The sequence below is a fragment of the Ornithorhynchus anatinus genome, chromosome 2, assembly GCF_004115215.2.
Source record: "Ornithorhynchus anatinus isolate Pmale09 chromosome 2, mOrnAna1.pri.v4, whole genome shotgun sequence".
NCBI lineage: Eukaryota > Metazoa > Chordata > Mammalia > Monotremata > Ornithorhynchidae > Ornithorhynchus > Ornithorhynchus anatinus.
This window is the reverse complement of record NC_041729.1, coordinates 10,957,962-10,976,723: the sequence shown is the minus strand read 5'-3', so window position 1 is coordinate 10,976,723 and position 18,762 is coordinate 10,957,962. Positions and strand designations below refer to the sequence as shown.

Genomic DNA, 18,762 nt, shown 5'->3' with positions numbered 1-18,762 from the left:
GTTCATTCATTCAATCGTATTTATTGAGCACTTACTATGTGCAGAGAACTGTACTAATCGCTTGGAATGTACAATTCAGCAACAGATAAGAGACAATCCCAGCCCAACAACGGGCTCACAGTCTAAACCATTGCAAGCAGTGGTTGGCAGGCCCAGACGAGCTGCTGGCTCGGGGACCAGGCTGACTCTTGTTGGGTCTGGAATCCTGAAAGTAGTAATACTGATGACGTTTATTAAATGCTTACTATGTGCCAAGCCCCTTGCTCAATGTTAGAGTAGATACAAGCCAATCAGATTAGACAAAGTACCTCCCCATTCAGTTAGAGCTAGAGGAAGAAGGGGTATTCTCTCTCCATTTTACACATGAGGAAACTGAAACACAGACTCGTCCAGGATCCTACAGCAGACTAGCGGCTGAACCTGAGTTAGACTGACTCCCAGTTCCGGGCTCTTTTTGCTAGCATGGGAACTTAAGGCTGCAGAGCTCAACGTTTAGTAGAAACGCGCCACGGAATTTCCATTTTTTGCACCAAGATTATTCTTTCATCAGTGGCAACGGCTCAGAAGAAGAGCACTGTATTATACTGGGAGAAAGGAACCTCTAGTGAAGTCATGGAGCTATGTGGATCTGTTTAATTAGCATCAGACTGAGGGGAATTTATAATAATAATAATACCCTATCATAATAATATGCTACCATATTAATAAGACTAGTAGCATGATAGTGTATATGATTATGGTATGGTATTATTATGATAGTCTTATTAGTATGGCAGTATATTGTTTTGGAAGGGTATTCTATTTTTATTATAGTATTGATATTTTCAGTACCTTAGGGTAAGTGCTCAATAAATAACAGTGGTGATGATTTTGGTATTTATTAAGCACTTATCAGGTAACCAACACTGTATTAAGCACTGTGGTTGAGACAAAATCATTAGGATGGACACAATTCCTGTTCCACATGGGGATCACGGTCTAAGTAGGAGGGGGAAACAGGTATGGAATCCCCATTTTACAGTTAAGAAAACTGAGGCCAGAGAAGTGAAGTGACTTGCCCAAGTTCACACAGCAGGCAAGTGGCAGAGCTGGTATTAGAATCTAGGTCCTCTGACTCCAAGGCCTGGGCTCTTTCCACTAGGCCTCACTTCTTCTCGCTTCTTCATCCTGCTTCAGGAGAAGCAGCATGGTGTAGCGGAAAGAACACGGGCCTGGGAGTCAGAAGGTCAAGAGTTTTTATCCCAGCTCCTCCACTTGTCTGCTGTGTGACCTTGGACAAGGGACGTCACTTCTCTGGGCCTCAGTTACCTCATCTGTAAAATGGGGATTGACACTGTGGGCCCCACATGGAACAGGGACTGTATCCAACCCGATTTGCCTGTATCCACCCCAGGGCTTAGTACAGAGCCTGACACATAGTAAGAGCTTTACGAATACCAAAATTATTAATTATCATTATTATTATTATTCTTAGGTTAAAGGGCAACATGCCTAACTGAGAAGATTTTCACAGCAAAAGGTCTTTGCTTCAAGCTGCATAAAATCTTTCCTCCAAATTTCAGGATTTGTGTCTTCAGACTGTGAAGCAGTGCTGAGTTGAAAATTTAATGGGCTACATCGTTACCTAATGCAGTGGTCTATAATGGAACCTGAATCAATAAGACACCTGAAAATTATGACCCACTATAAAATAATTTAATGGGGGGAAAGTAAAGATTTATCTGAAAGTTTTCTCCTTTTTTTTTTCTAGGCCAGATGATTTTTTTTTTGGCAGTAGTGATTAGACGGAGTCTAAAATTGTACCCGGTTTAGAGCTGAATTGTGAGGGTACTCAGAATTGCAATGAATAACCTTCTTCATATTCTTTTCTTTACCATTCCAAGTTGGTGGAGGTTGGAAAAGGTACCCAGGAAGGTCATAGTGAGGTTTGCTTGGTTGAAGGCAGTCTCTTGACTCATAATTTAGCAGTTAATGAACATTTAATACACTAGTAGAGATCCAGCTAGGAGAGAAAAACACCCCTGACAAAACCAGGGAATCTGCTGGAGAAGAAATGTGTCCAATTGATTGAAGGTCTTAACCCAGGGAAAATAGCCTTTGTTTCATGCCTTGGGTACAAAACTGTGAGCCCATTGTTGGGCAGGGATTGTCTCTGTTGGTGAATCGTACATTCCAAACCCTTAGTACAGTGCTCTGCACAAAGTAAGCATTCAATAAATATGATTGATTGAGTGAATGAATGAATGAATACACTGAAAACTTGGAGATAAGCTAAGCTCTACCTGTCCTGGAAAAACATTCTATCGTCCCACCTCAGCTCACTTAACCAAACTGTCCTTGAAGACCTCTAAGAAAGATTCTTTTACGTGTTTGAACTGCTCTGATGATCTTTTCCCATTTCTATTTTCACTCCTGTAGGTGCTTGTTTCCTTTTTGACCCTTTGATTAAGAGACCTCCTGCTGATGTTCAAATGTGGAAATTCATCTAGGGGTTATATGTATGTGGGCATATGTGCATATGTGTGTGTGTGTAAGTTCATTCAATAGTATTTATTGAGCGCTTACTATGTGCAGAGCACTGTACTAAGTGCTTGGAATGTACAAATCGGTAATAGATAGAGACAGTCCCTGCCCTTTGACGGGCTTACAGTCTGTGTGTGTGTATGATCCATTTCCCTACGTATGTAGTGCGATGAAAGTTAAGCGGTCAGCATTCAATAATAATAATAATGGGAAGAAGCAGCACGGCCTAGTGGATAGAGCAGGGGCTCGGGCATCAGAAGGTCATAGGTTCTAATCCTGGCTCTGCCACTCATCTGCTATGTGACCTTGGGTAAGTCACTTAACTTCTCTGTGCCTCAGTTCCCTCAATCTGTAAAATGGATATTAAGACTGTGAAGTCTGTGTGGGACAGTGACTGTATCCAGCCCAGTTATCTTGTAGCTACCCCAGCGCTTTGAACAGTGCCTGGCATAGAGTAAGTGCTTAAAAAATACCATAATTATTATGAAGCAGCATGGCATAGTGGATAGAGCATAGGCCTGGGAATCAGAAGGTCATGAGTTCTAATCCCAGCTCCACCTCTTGTCTGTTGTGACCTTGGGCAAGTCACTTCACTACTCTGGGTCTCAGTTACCTCATCTGTAAAATGGGGATTGGGACTATGAGCCCCACATAAGACAGAGACTGTGTCCAACCCGATTTACTTATCTCGGTGTCTAAGTAGGAGGAAGAACGGGGAACTGAACCCCCATCTTGCAGATGAGGAAACTGAAGCTCAGAGGAGTGGCTTGCCCAAGGTCACACAGCAGAAGAGTGGCAGAACTGGGATTAGAACCCAGATCCTCTGGCTCCCAGATCCGTGCTCTTTCCACTAGGTTACGCTGCGTCTCTAGGAACAGATCACGGAATAATGAGACCCAGTATAAACCAAGATAACCTAAGAACTTAAACAAGTGTTGCATTTATAGCCTCAATTCTATTTATAACCCAAGAATAATATATCATCTTAACACAGAATAATAAGAAAAAAGTATCGCAGTTATGTGTGCTCATAAAGAAAACACTTATGCAAACAGGCACCTCGACCGGTGCTATAAGAAATTGACGTATATCTCTGGACCAGACACTCCAATTGCCTAGCAACAAAGCTAGATTTGCACATCATTCCTCAAAGATGTAGGATATCTCTTAAACATAAATGAATGCAAAAAGCAGTGATCTGGAGGGAAAATAATTATAGAGAAGCAGCATGGCTTAGTGGAAAGAGCACAGACTTGGGAGTCAGAGGTCATGGGTTCTAATCCCAGTTTCACCACTTGTCTGCTGTGTGACCTTGGGCAAGTCACTTCATTTCTCTGGGCCTCGATTACCTCACCTGTAAAACGGGAATTGAGACTGTGAGCCCCACGTTGGACAGGGACTGTGTCCAACCCGATTTGCTTGTTTCCACCCAGTGCTTAGTACAGTCCTGGCCATAGAGAGCACTTAATAATACTAATAATAATGGTATTAGGTAAGCATGTACTGTGTGCCAAAGTACTGACACACAGTACTTGTCGGCTGTGTGACCTTGGGCAAGTCACTTAACTTCTCTATGCCTCAGTTACCTCATTTGTAAAATGGGGATGAAGACTGTCAGCCCTATGTGGGATGACCTGATTACCTTGTATCTACCCCAGTGCTTAGAACAGTGCTTGGTACATAAGCGCTTAACAAATTCCAACATTATTATTATTATGATTCTTAAAATAACTCAAATATAAGAATTTTACCAAAATCAAGAGAAATAAGATGGAAGAACATAAATGAGGCTACAGTTCAGAGGGGAAAAAACACAAGTAGGCATATGAAATTAATTGCACAAAACCAAAGATGATAACAAAGGACATTTTCATAATGGTGGTATTAAGTACCTAAATACCTAATATTTAATCCCTGTGTTAAACACTAGGGTAGATATAAGATAATCAGAATTGACACTGTTCTTGACCCACATGGGGTTCACCATCTAACAGTGAAGGAGAACAGGTATTTAATCTCCATTTTACAGATGAGGAAGTGGGGGTGCAGAGAAGTCACTTACCCAAAATCATACAAGGAGCAATTGGCAAGTGACTATTTTAATTCTTCCTGCTAGACTGTAAACTTGTGCGCAGGGAATATGTCTGTTTATTATTATATTATTAGAGAGAAGCAGTGTTGTTTAGTGGATAGAGCACGAGCCTGGGAGTCCGAAAGATCTGGTTTTTAATCCGGGGGCAGCCACATTTCTGCTATTTGACCTTCGGCAAGTCACATGGCTTAGTGACAAGAGACTGGGCTTGGGAGTCAGAGGATGTGTGTTCTAATACTGACTCCACTACTTGTCTGCTGTGTGACCTTGGGCAAACCACTTACCTGCTCTGTACCTCAGTTACCTCATTTGTAAAATGGGGATTAAGACTGTGAGCCCCACGTGGGACAACCCGATTGTCTTGTATCTACCCCAGTGCTTAGAACAGTGCTTGGCATATAATAAGCGCTTAACAAATACCATCATTTTATTTTCTCTAGGCCTCAGTTACCTCATCTGTAAAATGGGGATCAAAACTATGAGCCGCATGTGGGACAGGGACTGTGTCCAACCTGACTAGCTTGTATTTACCCCAGCACTTATAACAGCGCTTGGCACATAAGCCCGGTGTGGGCAGGGATTGTTTACCTTTATTGTTGAATTGGAGTTTCCAAGCACTTAGTATAGTTTTCTGCACAGAGTGCTCAATAAATATGATTGAATGAAGTACCATAATAATTATTATGGTAATAATAATAATGTTGGTATTTGTTAAGAATTTACTATGTGCAAAGCACTGTTTGAAGCACTGGGGAGGATACAAGGTGATCAGGTTGTCCCATGGGGGGCTCACAGTCTTAATCCCCATTTTACAGATGAGGGAACTGAGGCCCAGAGAAATCAAGTGACTTGCCCGAAGTCACAAAGCTGACAAATGGTGGAGCTGGGATTTGAACCCATGATCTCTGACTCCCCAGCCCGTGCTCTTTCCACTGAGCCATGCTGCTTCTCTTCTACTATATTGCACTCTCCCCAGCGCTTAGTACTGTGTGGTCTGCAAACAGTAAGTATTCAAAAAAGATGACTTCATGAGTGAAAAAATTCTCTTCAAAGCATAGTTTATGCAGGACATGTGATCTCCACCATGAGGACAGGTAATGCAACCATTTATTCATTCAATCATATTTATTGAGTGCTCACTGTGTGCAAAACACTGTACTTAGCACTTGGGAGGAATACAGTACAACAACAAACACACATTCTCTGCCCACAGAGAACTCACAATCCATGGCCGGAAGGGCAGAAAGGATATGGACTTTCAAAGTAGCAAGTATTGAGAGACCGTATGCTTACATAGAATTTAGCTCAGATTCAAAGGATTCTGGGGTTGAGATGCAGAGATAGTGAGCAAGAGAGGAGAACTCAGGATAGGAGCCTGGGGGCTTCAGCCCCACTAACAGAGACTATGGAGAAAAGACCTCTAAGGCCCAGATCAGTTTTCCCAAGTGTTCAGGATTTGGGATTCTTCAGAAGTTAGCTCCAGGGCTCTTGTGTTGGGGGGAAAAGTTGCCTGAGGGTTCTTGGGAATGTCCAGCTGGGAAATGAGGGAGGCATCCTGCTGGGTGGTGGGTTGGGGGAAGTTGGTGTAGAAGTGGGGTTGGGTAGGCTTACCTCTTTTCCTTCCTTTTCTTTTGAGTGTAACCTCTGTAGTGGATAGAGTACTGGCATGGAAATCCTGAGAATCGGAAGGGCATGGTTCTAATTCAGGCTCCACCTGTTTCATTCATTCAGTCGTATTTATTGAGCACTTATTGTGTGCAGAACACTGTACTGAGTGCTTGGAAAGTACAATTCAGCAACAGATAGATACAATCCCTACCCAACCACAGGCTCATCTGTCTGCTGTGTGACCTGAGGCAAGTCATAGTAATAATAATAATAATAATGATGATGATGGTGTTTGTTAAGTGCTACTATGTACCAAGCACTGTTTAAAGCACTGGGGTAAATACATGGTAATCAGATTGTGCCAAGTGGGGCTCACAGTCTTAATCCCCATTTTACAGATGAGGTAACTGTGCCTCTGTGCACTGAGGCACAGAGAAGTTAAGTGACTTGCCCAAAGTCACACAGCTGATAAGTGACGGAGCCGGGATTAGAACCCACGAACCTCTGACTCCCAAGCCTCTTTCCACTAAGCCACGCTGCTTCTGCTGTCTCTGTCTTTCATCAAGCTCACAGTTCAAGGGGGTGGGAGAACAAGTACTTAATCCCCATTTTGTAGAAGAGGAAACTGAATCACAGAAAGTTCAAGTGACTTGTCCAAGATCAAACAGTGGGAAAGTGGCAGAGTCAGGATTAGAACCCGGGCTCTCTGATTCCCAGGCTTGTGCTCTTTCCTAGGCCATGAGATATTCATTGAATATCCCCTGCGGGCAGGCATAATTTGGAGAAGAATCTTACATTTTAGGAAATAATAAGCACCCCTATACCCATAGAGATGCAGCTGTCGTGTTCTCCTCAAGGGAGAAGATTCCACTCTCAGAAAGCTGAACCCTAAAACTAGACAGGAATGTGGACAAAGGAGTTTTCAAATTTAGAAGAAATAGGAGAAAAGATGCTGTTCCAGATAAATCATTTTCTTCTCTTTCTTCATCTGCAGAACTGATAAAGCCTGTAAGCTCCTTGTGGGCAGGGAACAAGTCTTATTACAGTGCTCTATACCTAGTAAACATTTATTGCATCTCCTTACTCTATTGTATTTTGCTTTCTCAAGTGCTTAGGACAGTGTTCTGCACCCAGAAAGCACTCAATAAATGCCATTGATCGTGCGATGATGGATGGCAAGGATATATGGAATATATTCACTTAACCTAACTGGGGACTAATCTGCTTGCTTTACCCTGCCACACTAGAATGGGCAGAGGAGAGTTTCTTGATAATACCGTTTCTTCTCAATTGACCAATCATGCATAACCTGATAAACCCAATTTCAGTCTGAAACTTGATTCATGGCTATATACCCATGAAAGTCTAATTAAAGCTAACGAGAGCAGAACAGCTCTAGCTCTGAGCATCATCAAATTGAAAATCCATTCTCACGTTATAAGCAGACGGCTGGAATGAGAGCTGCTGTGAGTTTGGTACCAGGGCCGATACAGGTCCATTCATCTGAATGGGTCCTGTCCATTCAGGAAATCCCGGACAGGCCTGGTCTTCTCCAGGGAGGCGGGAACTGACCATTGGAAATGCTGATGGGCATTGGGAGGCTTCTTTCTTATCCAGCAGTTGGACTGATTGTCCTGAGTTGGACCCATTTGCCAAGCAGTTTTGGAGAAATGGCTGATAGGGAAGACAATCTGAGGAGTGATCTTCAGTCACTTAATGGTATTTACTGAGCTCTTACCATGTGCAGAGCTCTGCACTAAATGCTTGGGAGAGTACAATAAAATATCCTGCCCTCAAGCATCTTATAGTCTAGTTGGGGGAGACATATATTAAAATCAGTGACAGATAGGGGAAGCAGCAGAGCATAAGGATATGCATATAAATGCTGTGAGACTTGGTTCTGATGAGTACTTAAGGGATCTAGCACCAAATTATTAAGGTCGTCTGCCAGTCCTGTGCTCTTTCCAGTAAGCCATGAGATATTTATTGAGTACCCTCTTGGGCAGGCACAATTTGGAGAAAATCATTTATTTTAGGAAATAATAACCACCCCTATACCCATAGAGATGCAGCCCTTGTGTTCTCTTCAAGGGAGAAGATTTCACCGCCAGAAAGCTGAACTCTAAGACTAGACAGTAATGTGGACAGAGGAGTTTTCTTATTAAGGTCACATTTTCTTATTTATTCATTCATTCAATAGTATTTATTGAGCGCTTACTATGTGCAGAGCACTGTACTAAGTGCTTGGAATGTACAAATCGGCAACAGAGACAGTCCCTGCCCATTGATGGGCTTACAGTCTAATCGGGGGAGACAGACAGACAAAAACAATAGCAATAAATAGAATCAAGGGGATGTACAACTCATTAAAACAATAGCAATAAATAGAATCAAGGTGATGTACATCTCATTAACAAAATAAATAGGGAAATTTAAAAAAAACTCCAAGAGAGCTTCCCTGACTAAACCTCTTTTCCCTGGCTCCTTTTCCTTTCTGCCTTGTTTCTGCACTTGGATCGGTGATCTTTGGGCATTTGCTATTTGTTTCCAGCACTTATGTACATATCTATAAATTATACATTTATATTAAAGTCTCTGTCCTCTTCTAGAGTTTAAGCTCATTGTAAACAGGGAACTTGTAACAATAATAATAATAATAATTCTGGTATTTATTAAGTGCTTACTGTGTGCCAGAAACTGTACTACATGCTGGGTGGGTACAAGCAAATCAGGTTGGGCAGAATCCATGTCCTACACGGGCTCACAGTCTTAATCCCCATTTTACAAATGAGGCAACTGAGGCACAGAGAAGTGAAGTGACTTGCCCAAGGTCACACAACAGACAAGTAGTGGCGTTGGGAGCAGAACCCAGGTCCTCTGATTCCCAGGCCCAGTCTCTTTCCACTAGGCCATGAGACTTTCCATATAGTTTGTATTCGACTTGCTTGTATATCTCTTTTACCAATTTAGCAACTTGTGTACAAACTCTGTTGCACTGAAGTCTCGCAAGGACTCAGTATAGTGCTCTACACACAGTAAGTGCTCAATAAAAACCATTGATTGTTAGGCAAGGTACAAGGGAGGGCAAATGATTAGGGAAATGACGGGTTTGTCAGAGAAAGCCTCTTAGAGAATATATAAGATCCTAATAGGACTTTGAAGATAGGGAAAGTGATAGTCTGTTGAATATGCAAGAGGAGGGAGTTCCAGGCCAGAGGGAAGATTTGGGTAAGGGGTACTACATGGGAAAGACAAGATTGAGGTCCAGTGAATGGGTTGGCATTAGAAGAGTGAAATGTGTTGGCAGGATTGTTTTGGGAGATTAGCCAAGGTTAGAGGAGACTAGACTTTAATCTCTCCTTGGAAGGGGTTAGATGGGAACCCCTCTGCATCAGACAAAAACTCCTCACTCTTGGCTTTAAAGCATTCCACCACCTTCTCCTTTCCTTCCTCACTTCACTGCAGTAAGTGCACAATCAATATGACTGAATGAAGAGAGGATATTGCTGAGGCTGCTCCAGAAATGAAATTGATGTCCAAGAAATCCTGTCTGCTCTTTTCATATCAGTAAATAGAACCACTGGTCTCCTTTGGTATCCACATGACCAGAGCTCCAGGAGGAGGGAGGAGAGAAGGCTTCCTGCCATCTCTCCTGGAAATTATTTCAACTCTGGCTCTCAGTGAGAGAGAGAATGTCAGAGTGAAGAAATAAACAGTGCACCTGGGAAAAACCAATCCATCTTCTGTGTAGGGAGGGTCAGCCCCATCTTGTTAAAAGAGACTTTCAGCCTCCATTTGCATTTTGCAGTTGTTGATTAGCTTCATGTGGGGCCACGATTGTCTGTACTAGCTTCTGGGAGAATCTGTACTACCAACACCCAGTTGGTATCTCCCTATTTAACTTCCCTAGCATACACAGATGTGGCTTCTCTGTTGATTTAGAGTGGAGCTCAATCAATTAAGCAGTCGCATTTGCTGAGTGCTTATCAAGTGTAGGAAGTGCTGTGGGATTGAGGAAGGGGGTGAAAAAAGGGTGAAAATAAAGGCAATGCTGAAGGGAATGGGAGAAGAGGAAATGGCTTCTCAGAGAAAGCTTCTTGGAAGAGACATGTCTTCACTAAGGTTTTGAAGGTGGGGAATGTACTTGTCTGTTGTATATGAAGAGGAAAGGCATTTCAGGCAGAGGCATGATGTGGGCAAGAGGTCGGCGGAGAGATAGATGAGATCGTGATTGTGAGTAGGGTTGGTATTAGATGAGTGAAGTGTGCGGTTGGGGTTGTAGTAGGAGAGTAGCGAGGTGAAGTAGGAGGGGGCAGGCTGATTGAGTGCTTTAAACTCAGTGGGAAGCTGAGAAATAAATAAGAATATGACAGTCTGCTTGGTTTTATAAAGAACTGATCATTGATTACTGATTAGGTCTTAAGTGGTCTTACTTGAGAATAAATATCCCACTGATCATTGTTCTCATTAATTCAGCTAGCTAATGGATGCATCTTGCTATATAGTTATGGTGGTATTTGTTAAGTGCTTACTACATGCTGAGCACTGTTATATTGCTCATATATATATGAGCACTATATCCAAGTGATGTTGATGAGTGATCTGTTACCTTATACTTGTGGTTTAGAAAGCCTGAGCTCCTCCTTTGGTGTACACATCTACAAATTATATATTAAAACTATTAATTTATATTAATATCTGTCTCCCCAATTAGACTGTAAGCTAACCATGGAGAGTGAATCTATTTACCCAGGTACTTAGTTCAATTCTCTGAAAACGGTAAGCACTCAATAAATGCCATTGATGATGATGTTGTAGGGGAAATCCAGTTCTAAAGCGTACTGCCTAGCTGGGAATCTTCCTACATGAGGGAGGCTCGTGCTGAGAATATTAATATGGATCCAGAAAGGGCTTGGTTTTGTTTTTGTACCGGAAAGGAGATGGGCCCCCTAAAAACCAAAGTGATGGCCATTCTAGTTCAGAATTTGAGTCGTCCTGTTGCAGCTCCCTTCTCTCTGCAGCATCTAAAGATGGTGAGTCTCTTCAGAAACTCATAACTGACAATTACTCAATTTCCTGTATTGATTTATTCTCTCAATGTTCAGAGTCACCGCATTCTCTCACTACAATGTTTGCCTAAAACACTTCGACTAACTCTACTGTGTCGTACTGTCCCAGGTGCTTCATAAAGGGTAAACACAGTGAGTGCTCAAAAAGCATCACTGATTTATTGATTAATTGATAACAGAGAGTGAGAAACTGGGTACCTTGTAATTTCCTCCTATACTTAATCCTCCAGGTCTTCACATTTTCCAGGTGTTTCATAAGAGCTAGAATGAAATAATGACATTTATTAAACATTTACAATGGGTGAAACCCTGCATTATGTGCTGGGAAGACCATATAATAAGACCACATGGGTATCAATTCTGTCAGTAGGCCTGAGTCTTCAAAAGACTCAAAATCCAAATGGGCAGAAGGCAGATACTCAGAGGTAAAAATTCAGGATAAATTCAACAATTCAGAAACAACAGTAAAAAAAAAAAAAACACTTTATTCCTTAGCTTCTCAAGTTACTTACTACACCAGGCTTCAAAAGAATCCACATCACTTGAGTAAATGAGTAAGTATCCTTCTGGCAGCACTAGATGAGTGAATGAGTCTGTATTGCATGAATTGTCACCAGCTAGTAGGCAAGACAAGTTTGCCTCCTTGAAATGTAAATTCCCTTGGTATATGCCTTCTATAGAGGGGAGGGAATGGATTGGGGCAGGGAATAGAGAGAGAGAGAGAAAGAAAGAGAGAGAGAGAGAGAATGAATCTATTGGAGGAGAAATGAGGTCAGAAGACTCTAAGAGCAACCCTCTACTTTCACCCTCTCCAGGAATAAGTTTGCATTCCACATCCTGTTTGTAGGGAAAAGGCCTCAATGAATTTCTCAGGAGAAAAGTCTGTTTTCTAGAGATAAACTTCTCCCCTTAATTTCCTCTAATGAGGGTTTATGGGTCTCGGGCATCAGACAGGATGTCGGAAATTGCGGAAACTGGATGCCTTAAAAGGATTAGCTTTCCATATAACCAATAAAATTGATTTGTGAGTTATGCCTCGCCTTCTTAAAAGCAATACAATTTGTTCCCTGTTAATAGTGATATTTTTTTCCTAATGGCTGGCAGTACAATCCATCTGCACCATCAACTACTGACAATGTACACAAGGACAGGAGGAAAACAAAAATGAAATGAGAGCAGGAGGAAAGTGATCCCAATCGCCTCATCCCATGCTTAGTAGCAGTGCAACCTGGCATAGGATGTGCTTGGACGTGCCTCATCTTGGCTTTTGAAGTGAACTTCTGTCACTTCTCTTCATTTCTCAGGACTTAAGAAGCAGCCCAGAGGGGAGGCAGACAAAACAACAAAAAAACTCTATTGACCGAGTTTTGAAATTGAAGAGGCGGCAAAGGATGGGCCTGATTGGCAGAACTTGGAGTCGGTGAAGATTGTTTGAGGGTTGTCATGGTCTGAAAGGAAATAATAAAAATAATTATATCAATAATTTTAGTATTTGTTAAGCACTTACTATGTTCCAGGCACTGAACTAAGTGCTGGGATGGATTCAAGCAAATCAGGTTGGACACGGTCCCTGTCTTAAATGGGGTTCATATTCTTAATCCCCATTTTTCAGATGAGGTAACTGAGGCACAGAGAAGTTAAGTGAATTACCCAAGGTCACACAAGGAAAGAAAAGGTTTGCATAGGGGGGAAGTAGAAAGGAGAACTTTTAGTTAACAAAATTGTTAAATAAACTAGCTTCTCATGTTGTTCACAAGCATTGTGATCTAATGGAAAGAGCATAGTCTTGGGATTAGAGGACCTGGGTTCCAATCCTGGTTCTGTTACTTGCCTGTTATGGGATCTTGGGCAAGTCACTTCACTTTTCTGTGCCTCACTTTCCTTATCTGTAAAATGGCGATTCAATACCTGCTTTTTTTTAAAGGTATATCAAAGGTATCAGAAGCAATGCTTCCCTGGGCTCAGCACCCCTACTGTAAGCAACGGCAAAACAATACAGAAGGACGTTTGAGGTCTAGCTTTTATCCAGGGTAAACAGTTCGATCTTGGCCGGCGAAAGACCGTGGTTAGGAAAACAAAGTTGAGAGAAAACAATTGGATTCGTTGGTGTCCTTTTCTGCCATTTGGGAAAGAGCCGACCAAGAGGAGTTCAACAGTGAAATGAGGATGGTGTTTTTTTCTAGCTTCAAAAAAATATGTTATTATGTGAAGTGATTCAGCTTGTGTGATATCTTGTAGGAAGCCTGTTGAATTTCTACTGTCCTAATCAGTTTTCTTCCAAAACACCATAATTTTGAATGGAATTCCCACTAGGTTGTAAGCTCCTTGTGGGCAGCGATCGTGTCTTCCAACTGTATTTTATTATAATAACGATAATAATAATAATGGTATTTAGGTGCTTACTATGTGCCAAGCACTCTTCTAAGTGCTGGGGTAGATTCAAGGTATTCAGGTTGCCCCACGTGGGGCTCATAGTCTTAATCCCCAGTTTACAGATGAGGTAACTGAAGCACAGAGAAGTTAAGTGATTTGCCCAAAGTCACACAGCTGACAAGTAGTGGAGCTGGGATTAGAACCCATGACCTCTGGCTCCCAAGCCCGTGCTCTTTCCACTAGGCCACACTGCTTCTCTACTTTCTCTTCTCTACTTTCCCAAGCACTTAGTACAGTTTGCTGTACATTGTATTAATGATTACTATGGTATTTATTCAGCATTTAGAATATGCCAAACACTATACTAAGCACTATGGTACATACAAGACAATCAGGTTGGACACTCTTCCTGTCCCGCATGGGACTGACAGTCTCAATAGGAAGGAGAACAGGAATTGCATCCCCATTTTACAGATAAAGTAACTGAGGCACAGAGAAGTACAGTATCTTGTCTGAAGTCACACAGCAGGCATTTGGCAGAGATAGGAGTAGAACATAGGTCCTTTGGCTCCTAGGACTTCGCTCTTCCCGCTAGGCCAAGATGTTTCCTGTTCAATAAATAATGAGGGATTGAAATCAGTAAAGAAATACTCATCTGGCTGCAATTTCCAGGGTCACCCCTATGGATTGCAAGGCCAGGAGGTTATTGGGCCGTCGGTTCCCGGTGCAGTCAGGGGAGAGGAGAAGGTGAAGTGAAGGGATGGTTTGAGGCACAGAACTTTATGTCAAACGGGGCCTTGGCACATGACATCGCCCCTGGGTAATGGTAGTCCTCCTGCTCTGACTCTTTCTTCAGCCCTTACGCTGAGAAAATGAGGGTCCTGTGGGCTAGTATAGGTTCTCTAGAGTCCTCAGCCTGGGGTAGTTGGCCCCAAGGCAGCCTAATTAGGAGTAGTTCCTGCCTTTATTTCCTTCCAATAACCACCAACTTCAGTATCACTGTATTATGCATCCCCGGCACACCTCTCCACCACTACTCTGTTTCTTCACCGGGCTAAAGTACACAAGTTCATCATTCAAGTCCTTGCGAGCAGAGACGAAATGTAAACATTCCAACAGAGTTCACTGGGTTGACACTTACCCGTCACCGCAAAACAATAAATAATAGGTAGAAAACTGTTCGGTTAATGGGTGGACCCAGCTCAGCTAAAGATCCCCTTTCTGCCTGCCAACTTAATCGGGATATGTTCTGTTCCCTTTATTATCTTTCAGGTTGACAGCGAAAGCAGTGGCTGTTTTGTTGCCAATCTTGGGAAGTTCGTGGATCTTCGGCGTGCTGGCTGTCAACGACCACGCCATAGTGTTCCAGTACATGTTTGCAATTTTTAACTCCTTGCAAGTAAGTAAATGAACTAGGATTACGAGAGCTTGGACATCGAGTTTCCAGCTGCCAACCACAGAACTGTAATTGAAATGTTTAACTTATTGAACTCCTATTTCCAACTGGCGAACAGGGAGTGACAATCTGTAGAGTGTAAGCTTCCTGAGAGTAGGCTCAGATCTCCTAATTCCACTGAGCTCTTCTCTGTGCTTAGTGTAAGGTGCTGTGCATTATTAGGGCTCAATAAATACTGAATCATTCTCATGCTCTTTATCTGGTAGGTGGGCAAACAGAGCCCATACTAACGCCTCAGCATTAATAATAACAACGATAATAATAATTGTGGAATTTAAGTGCACACTATGTGCCCAACCCTTTGATAAATGCTGAAGTAGATCAGATCAGACACAATCCCTATGGAATCAAGCCCTGGGTCAGCAGTAAACAGAGCTCCTTTTCCTCCTGGGGAAACAACTTAGGAGTTTTTAGGAGCCTTTGTGCAGAGAAGAAAATAGTGTTTATTTGCAAAAGGCTTCTAACTTAATGCTCTCTCTTTTTTTTCCTTCCAGGGATTTTTCATCTTTCTCTTTCACTGTCTTCTGAATTCCGAGGTAAATGTCTGCCCAGTCATTTTTCACTAATGAACAGGCTTTTGTTTCAGAGAAGAGCTCAGAGGAGATAAAAAATTATTGCCAAGTGTCTGTCCAAGTATTTTAGAGTCTAAATCTAAATCAGCTTCGGCATGTGAGATATGGTATTTCCTGACATGGTTTTCATTTGTGTATCTTTTCCCCTTTCTTTGTGCATTTCATCTAACTTGTGTCATTCAAATTTGAAAACAAAAAATCTTCCAAACACTGATTTCTTGTCAAAGACTGAGAGAGATAGGTGAGGTTAACGGACTGATCAAGGCTTGTAGACAACCTGGAGGAAGTGGATTTAAGCTGCAATTTCAAAAGGCAAAGAGAGATGTGTCAGAGTGGAAAGGAGAAGAGATGTTGGGGAAACTTGAGAAAAGACTTGGACTGGGAATGGTAAACTTAGGTGGGGGAAAGGCAAATATGTTCTTGAAAAGAAGAGCAACAGAGTTATAGTCTCCCATTCCCCCTCTTTGTAATTGATTTAATGCCAGTCTCCACCTCTATTTAATTCAGTAGGATTTATTGAGCGCTTACTATGTGCACAGCACTGTACCAAGCGCTTGGAATGTACAAATCGGTAACAGAGACAGTCCCTGTCCTTTGACGGGCTTACAGTCTAATCGGCGGAGACAGACAGACAAGAACAATAGCAATAAATAGAATCAAGTGAGCTCCTTGCCGGCTGGGATTGTTTCCATCCACTCTACTGTATTGTACTCTCCCAAGTGTTTAGTATAGTGTTCTGCCCACAGTAAGCTTTCAATAAATACCATTCACTGATTGAGGCAAAATGGAAGGTGAATGCCAAGACAACAAACCGAAACGTGGAACTCATGTCTGGGGTGATCGGAAGCTGCTGGAAGGCTAAGTCTCCCAGGTTGAAATGGCAGGCGTGGGAGTTGTATGTAAGCTTCAGTGTATTGTTGAAGAGTGAAAGAGACCTTGTGGGCCTGAATCATTCTCATGCTCTTTATATTGATGTCATGTTATACTGTACTCTCCCAAGCTCTTGGAATAGTACTTTGCACACAGTAAGCACTCAATAAATACAATTGTATGAATGAACGAATGAATACTTACCTCCCCAAAATGTCATCCAGTGATTACTAGGGGAGAGATTAAATCTGCTTTGGCTCAGCTCAGTTGCTGAGATAAGCTATGGGCTCAGTCAGGAATGGCAGTTCTTTCCTACTGGCATTCCAAATAAACTTTTAATGGCATCAGATGATTGGGGAAATAGAAAGTAGGAGTGCAGTTATAGAGAACCAGTATGGTCTAGTGGATAGAACATGAGCCTGGGAGTCAGAAGGACCTGAGTTCTAATCTCAGCTCCAGCACTTAATCTGCTGTGACCTTGGATGACAGGTCACTTTAACTTCTCTGGACTTCAGTTACTTCATCTGTAAAATGGAGATTAAGACTGTGTGCCCCATGTGGGTCCATGTACTGTATCCAACCTGATTAGCTTGTATCTACCCCAGCACTTAGTATAGAGTCTGGCATATAGTAAATGCTTAACTAATACCATAAATTTAAAAAAAAAAGATTTCATTTTGGCTTTAAGTGCCTGGATTTCAGGCTTCCCGGGACTACTTATCAACACCTGAATACTTAAACTGTTACATAATCATTGACTGAAAGTCATGTCTTCAATTAAAAAGGAAAAAAAAATGCCAGCAGATTCCTCTCCTGGTATCTATGAATCTCCATTCATCTCCTGAGTTGAACAGGGAGGAGATGAGAAACTCTTCCAAGGAGGAGAAAAGTTTCTTTCCTCCCTTGAGGCCAAGACTTTGGCAGGAAGAATGCTCCCAAATGAAGTAGAACTGTGTTTTTTTAGACTATTTATTGCACACTGTTTGACGCTCCTATTGAGAGATGCAAATAAGCCAGTGGATTTTGGGCTCTTATAAACACCCCAAATTTTTAGAGACTGTTCTGGGTTCTCACCCGCTAGGGTGGAGCACCATCCAGACCACCAGCCATTTGGATTAGGGGGAGTTAAACCCCTGACAAAGTTCATGGAACCCATGGGATAGATAGCTCATTTCCAGGGTTATGTTTCAGGCAGCACACATGAACCAAGTGTGAGAAAAAATGTTATAAAACACAGCGGGTGGTGTGTCTGACTGCATGAAGAGTGTAGCCAGGATGTCTTTGGGGCCTGCCAGTTTTTCAAAATCATATTAATTTTCTTGTGTTTTACAAGAGGGATGGAGACCAGGAGCATGGGGAGTGATAAATGGTATAGCAGAATTATCAACTGGATGAATGTATAAGAATGACCTAGGAATTTAGCCATTCAGAGAAACAAGGTTAGAGCATTCTTCCCCTCAACTAAGCCACTCTCTGACCTTTATTTCTTGGGTGCCACCTTCTGAGATGCTGGAATGCTGAAATTTTCCCTGGTATGAATGATTTTATTTTTTAAAAATGCTAATCACCCCCCACCTAAGCTGTCTCCATTTTTATGACTCACATATGTGAATCATTCAGAACAGTTTTGTAAGCCTTCCCTATGGCCTGTGATCTGTGGGACCCACGATCCACAGCAGTAACTCTCTGCAGGCCTCATGACCCTAGAGCTGCCGGCCATTATCAACCAGAAAGATCCAAAGACTTTGTTTACCCTCCTGCCCACCCGGGCTACTCATTGCTTTCCCCAAATTATATTACCTGCGGTTGAAATTGTCCACGCCACTTCTCCACTCCATTAGCCTAGATAATGGAGCGTTAGCTCAAAGCCAAATAAGAGAACGGGGCCTACCTGCCCCTCGGGACACATTCCTAGTGGGTTCTGGTTCAATGAAGTGGGTGATAGATATTGGGAGGAAGTTCTCCTTCTTCTACTCTGTCCTCACCAAAAAAAAATAGCATGAAGGGTTGACTGATCGTGCCACTTTGTGAGAAGAGAAAAGAAAATGAGCCACATCCTGTGCCATTGTTTCATCATGATTGAGTCTGGGAAATTTTGTGGAAGGTCTCCCTGTGGGAAATTCTTGTAGTAGGAGAATTTCCATGTGAGCTACACTGATGCCTGAATCTTTCTAACTTCTTTCTCACCCCTAGAGAATT

The 18,762-nt window shown here is 42.2% G+C and overlaps 1 protein-coding gene across 2 annotated transcripts in view; it reads left to right on the top strand.

Annotated features, from left to right (window-relative positions):
• The window catches only part of ADGRD1 (adhesion G protein-coupled receptor D1), a 367,284-nt gene that overhangs the window by 340,738 nt on the left and 7,784 nt on the right, over positions 1 to 18,762 (top strand). For both annotated transcript variants that reach the window (XM_029058449.2, XM_029058448.2), the window contains 2 exons: positions 14,938 to 15,064; positions 15,616 to 15,657. In XM_029058449.2, coding sequence (XP_028914282.1) covers positions 14,938 to 15,064; positions 15,616 to 15,657 — 169 coding nt within the window. The remainder of the gene's footprint in view (positions 1 to 14,937; positions 15,065 to 15,615; positions 15,658 to 18,762) is intronic.